Genomic DNA, 15,870 nt, shown 5'->3' on the forward strand with positions numbered 1-15,870 from the left:
TATTATGGGTCCTAATCTGTAGAAAACACCGTAAGTACCTCACATATAGCTAAGCGTTTGGTGTGTGGACAAATCATACTAGACCATATTTCAGTCATCTAAAAAACACCTCATTGAATAACATATGCGGGTGTATGCTGATGATTCCGTAAATTTAAGGACATTATAAACCTCATTTGCCTCAATTTTTAGTCCTGATTGAGAGGTACGTCTTCAATATTTGTTTCGTTTGTCCCTTAAAATGCTTGGAAAGGGAATTAATAGTTTTTCAATATTTTGTTAGAGAAATATGTGTTAAAAACAAATATAAAATGACTTAAAGATTGTTAATAATTCATTCGTGTATTTGGTGAAAATCATTGTAGAAGCAGCTGTAAGTAGCTCAGTGATTCAGTTCACCTGGCTGTTGTAAGTGACTTCCAGCCAATCCTTATTATCGCAGGGATTGCTGAAGTCATCCCGATTCTCGTAATCTAGGATATTTCCCCTTATTTATGGGATGAAACCGGGTAGAGGACGTGAGACCACATCGTCATACTTAGAAGTTATTTATATTTTTCTTTGAGTTAGAAAAGTGGAAATAAATTATAGAATGATGACGAAAGTGACATAGAAAAACATACCTTATACTTATATATGCATGTGTATATATGTACTTGTACTTTGTATATTTGTATAGTCATCTATCTTAGTTGTGAAAGTGTCGGTGGCTTTGAATTTTAATCTATCAACAGGATGTTTCAGATGCTAGTGTATATATAGAAAATGAGAGCCGTGAACATCATTGCAAAACTCTCATGGAATTTAATGTCATCTCTTATTGGAAAATAAGACATTAATTGGTCCCCTATATATATATATATATATATATATATATATATATATATATATATATATATATATATACATATGGTAATAATAGGTCTGTGTCTGTCTCTGTGTATGTGTGAATTCGTTTGTGTGTGTATGTACACGCACGATGGATCTTAATATCATAAAATTTCATTACAGACACGTAGCACAAATTTTTTCTGATAAATAGTAAAAAAAAAAAATCGTCTAGTAAATAAACGAAATTCGCTCACCATTAGTGTCCCAATTTAGGTGCACAAAATCACTGAAGAAGGCAAGACAAAATAACTCATCCTTCTCTGAACTCGTTCCAGCATGAAATGGAACACAGCCGCCCTTGCAGTGGCCCTTGTGGCCTCGCCCGTCGCAGCGTCGTTGGAGGAGTCTGTAGGAGTTGGGCAAAGGGCCCACTCCAGGGTGGAGAGAGACTATAGTTATGGAGGAGGATCAGAAGGTAAGGGCGCTTCGGTCTGTATCGAGAGTAAATTAAAAAAATAAGATTATTATCTGCTTTAACTTGAATACCATCAAGTATTTCATTCGTTTGGTGAGCAACACACCAAATGAGTATGTTAATAGAAAATACGTGATTGGGTGTTCATTCATTTATGAGTGATTTCATTGGAAGATTGGTTGATTGATTGACAGCTATATTTATTTGTTTAATCTTTTATTTATTTAGGCTATGGAGGAGCAGACCTCAGCAGCTACGGTGGAACAGGCAGTGGAGGAGGAGGAGGATATGGAGGTAAAGTTATGTTCATCATCTTAATATGCTTCATGATAATTTATTTATGTGCATATATAAATACTTCGACCTTCTTGCCAATGCTAAGGAAAAAAACAGCTAATTATCTGCCCTTTTTCAACATCTGTAATTCAAGTGTGATCTGAGTGATAATTACCCGCTCTCATTCTAAACCTGCAGTTATTACAACTTGTCACTCACGAAAGTTTTCCAATGAAAAGCTGTACTGAGTAGCCCAAAAATTATCATTTCTTCAGCGTAAGGTTAAATATTTATAATGTTATATTTAAAAAACAAATTTAAATATATTCTTTAATTAAATAAACTCATACTCATAATTTTTTAACAAGGCTAAAAATATGTTATTTTCACTATAAGAAACCAAAATTTTATAATTTATTTGCTAGAAAACCAAAATTTTATCATTCTTGAACTTCAGGCCAAAAAACTAATAAGATCTTCAATATATAAACAAAACCTTTGTATTTTATATCATAAAAGAAGCCAAAAATCGACCATTCCTTCAATTTAAGGCCAAAAATTGATTATTTATTCAAAATCAAAAACTAGAAATCTAAAATTACTTTTAAAAAAGTTATAATTCCTTCTGTACAAGGCCCAAAATTTAAACTTTTCAAAAACATCTACGCCGAAAATGGGCATAACTTATATAAGAAACTCGTCATATTTCTCAGTGTCCATATCTGGTGGCGGTAACGGCATTGGAGGAGGTGGCTACGGCGGAAGCAGCAACGGTGCCACAAGATACGGCGGAGGTGGATACAGTGGTGGAGGAGGTGTGGGTGGGGGCCACCCAGTGGTAATTGTGCACCAGACCAAAGGTGGTGGTGGCGGGGGATACGGCAGTGGTGGGGGTGGCTACGGCAGTGGTGGGGGAGGAGGACACGGCAAAGGAGCTGGTAAGGCAGCAGCTCTTTGCACAGCCTGCTCCATATTGGCTCCTATCGCGCTCCTAGGCTCCCTGTTACCTCTGCTGGGCTTTGGGTAAGGATGAGGATTTACCCATTTGTAAATTTGATGAGAAAAGTGTTATTATTATTATTATTATTATTATTATTATTATTATTATTATTATTAAGAAATTCACAATCTCGTGAAAGATAGTTTTTGTAATAAAAATCCACGATTATACAGTAAATTGTATTACTATGTACAAGACAAAAAAAAAACTTCGAACACCTGAACGGTGTTCCTCATCAGTGTTTACGTTAAAATTTCGTTCAAGTGTTAGAAAGTTTTTGCTTTTGTGTTTTACATAGTAATATAGTTTACTATATAATAGCTTATTATTATTATTATTATTATTATTATTATTATTATTATTATTATTATTATTATTATTATTATTATTGATAAATGGCTTTCTTTTAAATCTCATCAGCTTTGTTACCGTGATGACAACAACGACGGGAGGAAAAAGGAGAAGAAGAGACATCAGCTCTGATCTAGTTAATGAAAAACTCAAGGAATTCTCTCAGGTGCAAGAGTACGTTCAGGAAAATCTCGACCTTGAAGCCGATATGAATCTGCAGGTAAGTTTTTTATATATCTAGATGACCAGGTGTGTGTGAATGTTTGTGCGTGTGTGTGAGTAGGCCTAGTTACTCATATGCAGGCATGAAATACCTGTATTATCAGTAAACAATTGTCTGCACATATATGCTCATAAAGTGTCCAAGTACTTCTTTGAATATAAAACATTATCAGTATTTAAGTTTTTTTAAATACTGCCCAGAAATGATGTTATACAGTCATAGAACGGGAAGAAAGGTTACCGTTATATTATCTTCATCATTAATCCGAACAAGAAAGTAAAATAGAGCAGATGACAGCTCAAAGGTTTTTGGAAGTAAGCACTGAGCAGTCAGCCTAAGGCTGTTGCCGGGATGTCCTTTGAACCTGTTAGTCTTTCATCTTTTGGCATCGTGATAACCTTGTATTAATCTTTATCCTTTGCTTTCCCCAGGAGGACATAATATCCAAGTACCTGAGTTGTTCCGGTATGATGGATGACGGAAATCATTGCTTAGAGCACCTGGCGTGTTCCCTTAGTGACGTCACGTACAGCCACGTCCCTACAGAGAGGGCAGCCATCAGCGTGTGAGTAAAAATGAATTTATTACTTGAAATCAGTTTTCCTGCTTCTTTGCTAATGCTTTTGATGGAATTGATTAGTAATTTGTTTATGTATAGGTTACATTTTCGCTTATTTATTTACTTAGTATGCTTTTGAATCCATAAAGTCAAGCAAGAAATTTATGTAGACTCACAGATTGGCAAAAGATTTTGATCACAGGAGCGAAATGGTAGGTGCTTGCTCTACTCACCATGAACCGTAGGAGCCCATTGTAGATCATTACCAATAGCAACAAGAATAAAAGTAGAAGCAGTAGTAATATAAAAGAGGAAAAAACTACAAGTCATTTCTATCTGTAAATCCCGCAGAATCATGCACACCATCATGGAAAACCATCGAATTGATGACAGGACGAAAGAACGTCTTCTAGAAGCTTCCCAGGTAGGCCTACACCATCCGGGTACCTGTCAGCGATACACCTGCAACACACGAGCTCTTTCTTCCTCTTACTCCAGTCCCTTGCAGGTACAGTTCGCTCCACCGAATCTTCCACCTCGAACTCATTTTCATGAGAATGTTACCTACGGTCATCAGGCCCATGTCCCCGTAGAAGCTAGTGAACACGAAATGTACCAGTAAAAAACAGTACCCCCGATACCCTCCACGGACAATCGTATACCCATGACGACATTAATTCTCACTTTGAGAAAGAACGTCCTCACGATCACGTAAAGGGGAGTGGTCAAGTCGTTCCCCATGGCAGCGTTGGTAAACACGAGAGCTATTTCCACTCCTTCAGGAGTGTTACGCCCGTCAAATCCCGACCGAAGAAGACCTCTGCGAAGGGGTCAATGCATAATTGATGGGGTAAAGTAAGAATTGTTGTTGCCAGTTTCTAATTTAGACTAGTTTGTTTATATGTTACCGTGGCAAAGCCAGTGTTTTGTCAAGATACATACATACATACATACATACATACATACATACATACATACATACATACATACATACATAATCACGCAAGCATACACACTCACACACACATGTTGTTCGCTTTGCCAAAGAATTAGCCTAAACATTTTTATTTTTTATGACAAGAATATACTGTAAGTGATACATTATTCTGTGAGATTTTTTAGTTGTTACTCAACACTTGTCCGTTGCTTCTTTCAGTGACATAGAAGGAATTGATTATATTTCTCTAGGGTTAAGAATTCTTAGATACACATCACTCATCGAATTTATGACCTCAGTTTATAGATAAATAAATGATTCCTCTCTACGAGATGCTCAAGTCATGATTGTCATTTGCTTCCTTCAGCTGGACAGGTGGTTGCTACCAAGAGTCTTTCAGTTTGGTGTAAATTTAAAATCATGACCAGATTTGCATAATTTTGTTGTCCTTGGGTAAAGTTGAATATCTAAACCCTTTTAAGTCTTGGCCACGGGAAAAATGAATTGACGTGAGATGATATAATCAATATAAGAACTGGTATGGAAAGCTAAGTCATAGAAGGTATCAAGAGGGGATTCCCATTTACATGTAACAAACAATAAAAAAAAAACATGTATAATTGTAAAGCAGAAAAAGTGATTTCATTTAATGAAGAGAACAGGAATAATATAAGGAATCTTGAATACAGTAGTAAGGAATAGCTTGTAATAATCGGATGGTCCTGAATATCCCAGGTTTCTTCAGCTGAATTTAATGGGTTCGAGATATTTCAAAGAAATCCGAAGCACCGTGTGACGAAAGATAATAGTTCTCTCTCTCTCTCTCTCTCTCTCTCTCTCTCTCTCTCTCTCTCTCTCTCTCTCTCTCTCTCTCTGGGCAGACAGGCTAGAAATAATATAAGCCCCGACTTAGTTCAGCGAACACCATAGTAATGATAAAGGGTAATGGACTTCTTTTTCCATAGCTTCATTTCGTCAAAGACATTTGATGCAACGTTGCTCTTAGATTAAGTAAGATCCTTTATGTCCTGTTGAGCTTTGGTGTTCTATCCTCGTCATTACTTACGTACTATTCTATAGATCAATAATAGTAAACGACCATTGACCCTATTACATTACGCAGTAGTATCTTGATCACACTTGAAAAAAGACGTATGGGTGATAAACGTGCAGTGGCTACAAGCTGACAGCCTCGAATTCTGGCGGACTGGAACTCTAAGAAACGGAAAACTGTTGTGGTCCTTAAAGAACTGTATCAAGAGTTTCGTAACGCTTGCCATTCTCGGTTTCAGCTCTTTGAGATCCTTGTTAGGAGATGTTTGTTTTTAGTTGCCATACGGTTTTTATTATTACCCTTTTTTATATTGCTTTAATCTCCTGGAAGTTCTTTCAACTCATTTTTTCTTCAGTTCTAGTTTAATTTCGATTGTAGCATTTTACTTGACCAGAATTCATAGTCTTGTATGAAGAATTAAGCCACTTTCTTTCACGTGTACGACATGCTTTTACATCAGGCCGAAATTTTTCTTGTAGGAAAGAAAAGGGATTTTTTGTAGTTCTGATGTAGCTGTCATAAAGTCGTAATCAATTTAGAATAAGGAATACTCTATCTCAATGGTTGGTATTAGCAGAAAAACCCAAATATAAATTTGGTTTCTTGGCTAAATCAAACTATTTTAAAGGTTAGTGTACATTCTTGATTATGTGGTGACAATATTTTCACGAGCTATTCATTAATGTATGTAATATATCAAGCCATCATTTATAGATGGTTGAATTGTCAAGATATTTCCCTAAAAGTAGCTTTCTAGTTTAATCGGGCGCATATATCTTTATGAAGGGATTGCTTGTTTATTACTGATCATGTCCTCTTCTCCTTGCAAATAACCAATGCGTTATCTAGACACTACAGAGTTTTGAAATGTATCGTTCGGATAGGGTACCTTAATAATTGGTATTTTTGAGGTATCTGGTAATTTTTCGTCGAACCTAGAGTAATGTAAACACAGCTTGTTGACGTCATAAATGTAAAGAAAACAATGAGCGTGGCCTGGGAAAAGATAATGAACGTCGCCGTTTTAAATTGTTTCTTCAATAGATGGCAGTGCCAAGGACTGCTCATGAGACCCTACATACTTCAAAGACGGAGTAGTATGACGTGGACTTTTATTTTTCATATATATATAAAAAAAGGTTACTTATCATTCGCTAGATGGCACGAGCATGTACACTTTTGACCTGACCAGCCCACCTTTTCCAGAGGAAAAGAACATTCATTGCAGTATCGTAATCGTAACTAATGAGCATTCAAATGCATAATGTGATTAAAACTAAGACTGTACAAAATGCGTTAGCAACACAAAAATAAACAGATGCAGGTGATTATTTTAGCATGGAGTAATAAAATGACAACCAGTTAGAGTAACGAACTTAGTGACTGTTGTAATAATCTCAAGGAATAACAGCAGAGCAAAATGATGCTGGGGAGAACATGTGTTGAGGTAATTGTAGGGATTTCCATGCACAAAGGTTAAGGGAACACATCAAATGCGCCTTACATCTTTAAGAACCGGGCTTCGTAAAATATTTTATTCAGTGTACACAGATTCTCTCTCTCTCTCTCTCTCTCTCTCTCTCTCTCTCTCTCTCTCTCTCTCTCTCTGTATCAGCGGAGGAGCTCGACATGTTAAAAATGCGAGCTCCCAATCTAGTTCATTGAACACCATTGCAGTGATAAAGGATAATTTACTTATTTTTCCCTGGCTTCATTTCATCATCAAAGGTACCTGATGCAACTTGCCTCTTAGATTAAATGTGATCCCTTATGTCCTTATGTGCTTGATGCTCTATACTCGTCATTCCTTACGTATTCTATATATCTACGAGGATAAACGACCATTGACCCTATTACATTGCAGTATCTTGATCACACAGAAAACTAATGGGCGATAAACATGCAGTGACCACAAAGTTGACGGCCGTCGAAATTCTCGCAGACTTGAACACAAGAATCGGAAAACTGTTGCGGTCCTTAAAGAACGATATTAAGAGTTTCGAAACGCTTGCCATCCTTGTTTTCAGTTCTTTGACATCCTTGTTTGCAGACGTTTGATTTTAGTTGTCATACAGTTTTTATTATTGCCCTTTTATATATTGCTTTAATCTCCTGGGAATTCTTTCATCTAATTTTTTCTTCAGTTCTGGTTTAATTTCGAATGTAGCATTTTACTTGACGGGAATTCATATCCTTATATTACTCATTAAATCCCCTTTTTTCACGTATTCATCACATTTTCATATCAGGCCGAAATTTTCCTTGTGGGAAACCAAAGGGATTTTTTTTTTGTAGTCTGATATATCTTTCATAAAGTTGTAATAAGTTTAGAATAAGAAAGTATCTCAATGGCTGGTATTAGGAGAAAAACCCAAATATAAATAGGTGAAAGTAAAACTTAGCATCGGTCAATTTAGGCTTTGTGAGTGACGCGAGATCTCAAAGGAGGTTGCCACAAACGTTGGGTTTCTTAACTACATCAAGCTTTTTTAAAGGTTAGTGTACGTTCTTAAGCAAAAAATTAATGATATTTTCATGAGTTATTCACTTGAGTATATTTTAAAGTAAACCATCATTTTATATATAGGTGTATTTGGGAATATTTTCCTAAAAGCAGCTGTCAGAGTTTTAATCCCAATTTATGTCTTTTATAAAGGGAGTTGGTTGTTTCTTACAGATCCTGTCCTCTTCTACTTGTAAATAACCAGTGCCTTATCTAGACACTACAGAGTTTTGAAGGGTATCATCAGATATAATATCTTAATAATTGGAATTCTTGGGGTATCTGGTAATTTTTCGTCGAACCTAGAGTAATGCAAACACAGCTTGTTGACGTCATAAATGTAAATAAAACAATGAACGCGACCTGGGCAAAGATAATGAACGTCGCAGTTTTAAATTTTTTCCTCAAAAGATGGCAGTGGCAAGGAACTGCTCATAAGACCCTGCATATTTCAAAGACGGAGTAGTTAAACGTAGACTTTTAATTTCATATATATAAAGAAAAGGTCAGTTATCATTCACTAGATGGCATAAGCAATCACTTTCTGACCTGACCAGCCCACCTTTTACAGGAAGGAAAAGAACATTCTTTGCAGTATCGTAATCGTAACTAATGAGCATGCAAATGCGTAATGCAATTAAAACTGAAAGTCTACAAAATCCGTTAGTAAAGCATAAAAATAAGCGGATGCAGCTGATTATATTAGCATGGAGTAACAAAAGGACAACAAGTTAGAGTAACAAAGTTAGTAGGCTAACTGTTGTAATAATCTGAAGGGACAACAGCAGAGCAAAATGATGCCAGGAAGAACATGTGCTGCGGTAATTATAGGGATCTCCAGCATAAAGGTTGAAGGAAGACACCAAATGCGCCTTACGAGCCTCCTAAAATATTTTATTCATTGTACACCGATCTCTCTCTCTCTCTCTCTCTCTCTCTCTCTCTCTCTCTCTCTCTCTCTCTCTCTCTCTCTCTGTAACAGCGGAGGGACTCGAGACATTGAAAATAGAGCTCCCAGTCTAGTTTATTGAACACCATTGCAATGTTAAAGGATAATTTACTTATTTTTCCTTGGCTTCATTTCATCATCAAGGATACTTGATGCAACCTGTCTTTTAAATTAAATAAGATCCCTTATTCCCTTACGTGCTTGATGCTCTATACTCGTCATTCCATACGTATTCTATATATCTACAATGATAAACGACCATTGACCCTATTATCACACTGAGAAAAGTAAGGGGCGATAAACATCCAGTGACGACAAAGTTGACGGCCGTCGACATTCTCGCAGACTTGAACACAAGAAACGGAAAACTGTTGCGGTCCTTAAAGAACGATATTTAGAGTTTCGTAACGCTTGCCTTCCTGGTTTTCAGTTCTTTGAGATCCTTGTTTGCAGACGTTTGATTTTAGTTGGCATACAGTTTTTATTATTACTTTTTTTTTACATTGCTTTAATCTCCTGGGAATTCATTCATCTAATTTTTCTTGAGTTCTATTTTAATTTCAAGTGTAGCATTTTACTTGACAAGAATTCATAGCCTTATATTACTCACTGAACACCTTTCTTTCACGTACACATCACATTTTCATATCAGGCCGAAATTTTCCTTGTAGGAAAGCAAAATTATTTTTTTGTAGTCTGATATATCATTCATAAAGTTGTAATAAGTTTAGAATAAGGAAGTGTCTGTTTCAGTGGTTGGTATTAGGAAGAAAATCTAAATATAAATAGCTCGTGAGCAAAATTTAGCATTGCTCTGTGTAGACTGTGTGAGTGACGCGAGTTCTCAAAGAAGGTTGCCACAAATGTTGGGTTTCTTAACTACATCAAGCTTTTATAAAGGTTAGTGTACGTTCTTAAGCACAAACTGATAATATTTTCACGAGCTATTCACTTAAGTATATTTTAAAGTAAACCATCATTTATATATAGGTGTATTGTCAAGATATTTCCCTAAAAGTAGCTGTCTAGCTTAATCGGGCGCATATATCTTTAAAAAGGGAGTTGGTTGTTTCTTAATGATCCTGTCCTCTTCTGCTTGTAAATAACCAATGCCTTATCTAAACACTACAGAGGTTTGAAATGTATCATTCGGACAGGACATCTTAATAATTGGTATGCGTGGGGTATCTGGTAATTTTCGTCGAACCTTAGAGTAATGTAAACACAGCTTGTTGACGTCATAAATGTAAATATAACAATGAACGCGACCTGGGCAAAGATAATGAACGTCGCCGTTTTAAATTGATTCCTCAATAGATGGCAGTGCCAAGGACTGGTCATAAGACCCAACATATTTCAAAGACGGAGTAGCATAACGTGGACTTTTTTTATGCAAAAAGGAAAGAAGGTTAGTTATCATCCGGTAGATGGCACGAGCATTCACTTTTTTGACCAGACAAGCCCACATTTTACAAAAATAGAAAGTAACTTCATCGCACTATCGTAATCGTAACCAATGAGCATGCAAAAACATGATGTGGTTAAAACTGGGACTGTACAAATGCGTTAGAACTACTTAAATATAAACGGATACAGCTGATTATATTAGCATGGACTACTAATGACAACCAGTTAGAGTAACGATGTTGGTGACTGTAGTTTCAATTAAGGGACAACAGCAGAGCAAAATGAACGTAACAGTACATGCTTTCTCTGGTAATTAGAGAGTTTTCCATTCATAAAAGGTGAAGGAAAACCAAATGCTTTACATCTTTAAGAACAGGGCTTCTAAAATATTTTATTCATTTTACACCGATCTCTCTCTCTCTCTCTCTCTCTCTCTCTCTCTTTATCAGCGGAGGAACTCGAGACAAACAGATTAGAATCACGAGTCCCCAATCTAGTTCATTGAACACCATTGCAATGAAAAAGGATAATTTATTTCTTTCACCTTGGTTTCATTTCATCATCAAAGATATCTGATGCAACCTGCCTCTTAGATTAAGCAAGATCCCTTGTCATTTTGTGCTTGATGTTCTACACACATCAACACTTACGTATTCTGTACATCTATGATAATAAACGACCAATGACCCTGTTAAATTATACAGTAGTACCTTGATCAGATTGAGAAAACTTATGGGTGATGAACATGCAGTGGCTACAAAGGTCACGGCCGTCAAGATTCTCGCCGACTTTAAAGAAGAAACGGAAAACAGTTGCGGTTCTTAAAGAACGAAATTAAAGAGTTTCGAAACGCTTGCCATCCTTGTTTTCAGCTCTTTCAGATCCTTCTTTGCAGACGTTTGTTTCTAGTTTCCGAACAGCTTTTTAACTCGCCATTTTTTATATTTTTTCAAGCTCGAGAATTCCTGTAACATTATTTTTCTTCAATTCAGGTTTAATTTTGAGTATAGCATTTTACTTTATCAGGATTCATACCCTTATATGATGAATGTACAGTAGCCACTTTCTTTCACGTTTTCAAATAATTTTCATATCATGCCCGAAATTTTTCTTACGAAAAAGGAAAAGATTATTTGCAGTTCTTATATATCTTCATAAAGTTATAAATAGATTTAGAAAAAGGCAAGCTCTATTTCAATTGTTGGTATTAACAGTAAATTCTAAATAAATATGACGTGAGAAAGATTAAGCATCGGTCTTTGAAACCGTGTAAGTGACGTAAGTGCTCAAAGACGGTTGCCATAAATGTTGGGTTTCTCAGCAACATAAAGTTTTGTTTTGAAGGTTAATGCACATTATTAAGCATTAGCTGATGATATTCTTATGAGCTTTTCGGTAGGGTATGGATTAAATTAATCCATCATTTATATATGGATGTATTGTCAAGATATTTCTCTTGAAGTAGCTTTCGTGTTGAAGTAGGTGTTAATAGCTTTATAGAGGAATTGATTGTATAATAATTATTCTGTCCTCTTCTGCTTTTAAATATCTGGTGAATTTTCAAGAAACTACAAAGTTCTGAAAGACATCGGTCGGATAGGATCTCTTTATAATTGGTATCCATGCAATATCTGGTACTGTACATAGAACATTGTGTGGTGTGGAAAAAGGCTAGTGACGTCATAAATGTAAATAATACAATGAACGCAACCTGGGCGAAGATAATGAACGTCGCCGTTTTTTATTATTTCCTCAATAGATGGCAGTGACAAGGAATGCACAGTAGACCCTATGTATTTCAAAGACGGAGTAGTTAAACGTGGACTTTTTTTACACAATGTTAAGAAAATTCGTTGTCATTAACTAGATGGCAAGAGCATTGACTTTTTGACCGGACCAGCCCACATTTTACAATAAGAGAAAGAAACTTCATCGTAAAATACGTACTGCTATAAAACTAACACTACAGAATGCATTAGAAATACTTGAAAATAAACGGATACAGCTGGTTGCATTAACAGGGAGTGATAAAATGACAACCAGTTGGAGTAGCTAAGTTAGTGATTGTAGTAATAATCTTAACTGACAACAGCAAAGCAAAAAGATGCCAACAAAAACATGATCTTTGGTAATTAGGGGTCCCTCCATATTTGAAGATTATGGAGCCACCAAATGGGGCTTATATTTTTAAGAACCAGGCTACCATGAAATGTTTTATTAATTTTAGAAGGATCTCATGTGCGAAGAGTGAGCAACAAAGTAGTATACAAGTCGGGATGCTGATGTAGTTATGTATAATATGGGAAATTTTTCTCTAGGTAGCTGCTTATGTCCCCTGACCAAATGGCTTTTGATTTCAATGCTAGTTTCGAGTAACACAGTGTAATATAAAAGAGGTGATAATACCTTGTGTCATGGATGCCTTCAGATTTCTGTTATTTGGTGGGACTCTGGGTACACTGGGGAAACAGATCTGGACCAGTTGTCTTGAAGGCATATATATATATATATATATATATATATATATATATATATATATATATATATATATATATATATATATGTGTATATATATATAATATATATATATATATATATATATATATATATATATATATATATATATATATATATATATATATATATATATATATATATATATATATATATATATATATATATATATATATATATATATATTTGTGTGTGTATGTGTCCTCGTACAAGGATTCTGCATTAATCTTTCCAATTTTCAGCATTTAGTTTTTCTTCTTTCAGACCAAAGAACTCTGTCAGATTCCATCCTCCTCCCGTTACTAACATGGTTATTGGAATTTTCGAAAATGCCATTCATAATGAAAAGGAATTCAGTTTAAAAAAATTTTTCAAGCTCAAAGTCAGCTTTTGGTTGTTACATAATGTGTACAGGTCAGTTTCCCAAGTTTGGCAAGTCTTGCCCACAGGATGATTTGTCAAGGACAAATGTGTGGGAGTTGATGTAATCAACTTGATAGGTGTTACACAGAAGTTGTCATCAGGGACGTTACTGAAGAATCCCCATTTTATTAGGTTATAAGCATCGATAATCAGGGGAAAAATTTATAAATTTCCGAAGGTAGGGAGAAATTTTAGATAAATTCTTCAGAATAAAAGTAAATAATTAAAAACCACGAAAAAGGTATAATTAAGACGATAACCCAATTAAAAGCAAGATCGAAATGATAAAAACAAGAGATTAAGATTATGGAGAAGATAGAATCTTGAGAGCTGTAAAGGAATCGCGTAAAGTTCGCTCCATATTTCTTTGGATTTTGCGGTAAATAATGTGACATTTTTTATCCCAGTTTTTCGAACAGATTTTGAAGTTCGCAGGAAATAGTCAGTTCTGTGTCAGGAAGTAGAACTTTGCATTAGGTTACTCACTGCTAAAGATTCGAGACAATACATGAACAATGCGAACTCCAGCCTAGTTGCATAAGCAGTGATATGAAAAGCCAAACCACCATCCTATGAAGCCAGGTCCTATATTTTTTAATTATCCTTATTCGTATTTCATCAGTCCATGAATTTAAACGAGCACTGACTTCAGACTTTGGACAAAAACGACCAAGTAAATACTATTCTTGCACCATTTGAAAAAAAAAACTACCCTTTTTATAATATTTGGATCATAAACTCATTGCGAAGACAGAGGTCGCAGTTTCTACGTCGTTTGTATTTGAATTCACCCAGCTGTATGAAGAGTAGTAAAACGGAAAACAGCTATTGTCCTTAAAGAACGATTTTCGCGGTTTCGTAGCGCTCGCCGTTCTTCTTGTTTTCATTCCTTTGAGATCCTTGATGGAATTCGTTCAGTGTGTAGTTTCCATATAGTTTTTATGTAACCTCTTTTTTAGAAGTTTTATTTCCCCAAGGGCCAGTTTTTATTTATATTTTCCCGTTTCATAGTTTAATTTTAATTAAATGGTACTACTTTACAATTAAAATTAAACTTGTGGGCTAGCACTCGCTAGGCCCGAATTCGAGTCTCCGGCCGGCTAATGAAGAGTTAGAGGAATTTATTTCTGGTGATAGAAATTCATTTCTCGCTATAATGTGGCTCGGATTCCACAATAAGCTGTAGGTCCCGTTGCTAAGTAACCAATTGGTCCTTAGCCACGTTATATAAGTTTAATCCTTTGGGACAGCCCTAGGAGAGCTGTTAATCAGCTCAGTGGTCTGGTAAAACTAAGGTATGCTTAACTAGTTTACAAGATTCTGTAACTTCAAATGGTGTAATAAACAACTTGCTCTTAAGCATGCAAAGCCTTTTGTTGTCACACCCAAATTTTTATTTTATGAGAGCAGAGGAAGTTCCTATTATTCTGTTATATTTTTTCATAAATGTATGCATACTTTTAAGTATACAATAATTTAGTTTCAAGGTTTCTTTCGGGAGCAAAAGTAAGAGATAAATGGAATGATAATAAAATCTTTCATGTTTTGTGTGACAGACAATCTCAGGCTCAGTTGCTCACAAATTTTGATTTTCTAAAAGTCAATTATTTCCTTAAAGGTTAGTGTACTTTCTCAAGCTTTAGCCTATGTTACTTTTCTTGAGATGCTTACAAAAGTTTATGTAAAAATAAGGTAGCTTTTCGTGCATGGATACATTTCGAAGATATATCTTTAGAGTAGCTTCTGCGTTGTGGCAAATATAGAATCTTTACAGATTGAATTGATTATAGCGTACTTATTTTATCTTTTGTGCGTTTAAGCATAATAAGTTCTACAAAATATAGAGTTACGAGACGTATCCATAGCGAATAATATCTTAATAACTGATATTTAAGCAGTATCTGGTATTGTAACTGGATCTCAGTTCACCGTAAACCACCGTCTACCTCGCCCTATGTGTAAAACAAAACAATTAAAGCGGCTGAGGGGAGTACGTGTCAGCATATGTATATTTGATATTTAATGGCCCTTTCTTTTATTCTCTAATAAATAATCTTTCATTTGAGAAGTATTTACCTATGATTGTGTACATGGCTCATGTGATATATCATACGTTCAAAAAAAATTCATTGATTGGTGTACCTGTTTCAGTGGCTATGTATATAGCATAAGGTGTTAGAGATGAAAACTAAACAAAACCATGCGTGATATTCAGTTGTATATTTTTCATGCTACCGAAACAATCATAAGTTGGTGCCATGTTCACTACGTTGCCCGTCTAAGTCAATTTTAATTTTAAAATAGAGGCGAGGAATGTTACTAACAGCCTTATTAAGATTATTGTTACTAACATGCATATCGAATCGCA

At 35.4% G+C, this 15,870-nt stretch overlaps 1 protein-coding gene across 1 annotated transcript; it reads left to right on the forward strand.

Moving 5' to 3' along the window:
- The first annotated feature begins 1,167 nt into the window (after positions 1 to 1,167).
- LOC136849398 (uncharacterized) lies at positions 1,168 to 4,920 on the forward strand. Its single transcript, XM_067122749.1, has 6 exons — positions 1,168 to 1,306; positions 1,535 to 1,600; positions 2,296 to 2,605; positions 3,003 to 3,153; positions 3,588 to 3,721; positions 4,067 to 4,920. Exons 1-6 carry the CDS (start codon positions 1,168 to 1,170, stop codon positions 4,335 to 4,337), a joined length of 1,071 nt encoding a protein of 356 aa, XP_066978850.1. The 3' UTR covers positions 4,338 to 4,920.
- The last annotated feature ends 10,950 nt before the right edge of the window (positions 4,921 to 15,870 follow it).

The sequence above is a fragment of the Macrobrachium rosenbergii genome, chromosome 21 (genome assembly GCF_040412425.1).
Source record: "Macrobrachium rosenbergii isolate ZJJX-2024 chromosome 21, ASM4041242v1, whole genome shotgun sequence".
NCBI lineage: Eukaryota > Metazoa > Arthropoda > Malacostraca > Decapoda > Palaemonidae > Macrobrachium > Macrobrachium rosenbergii.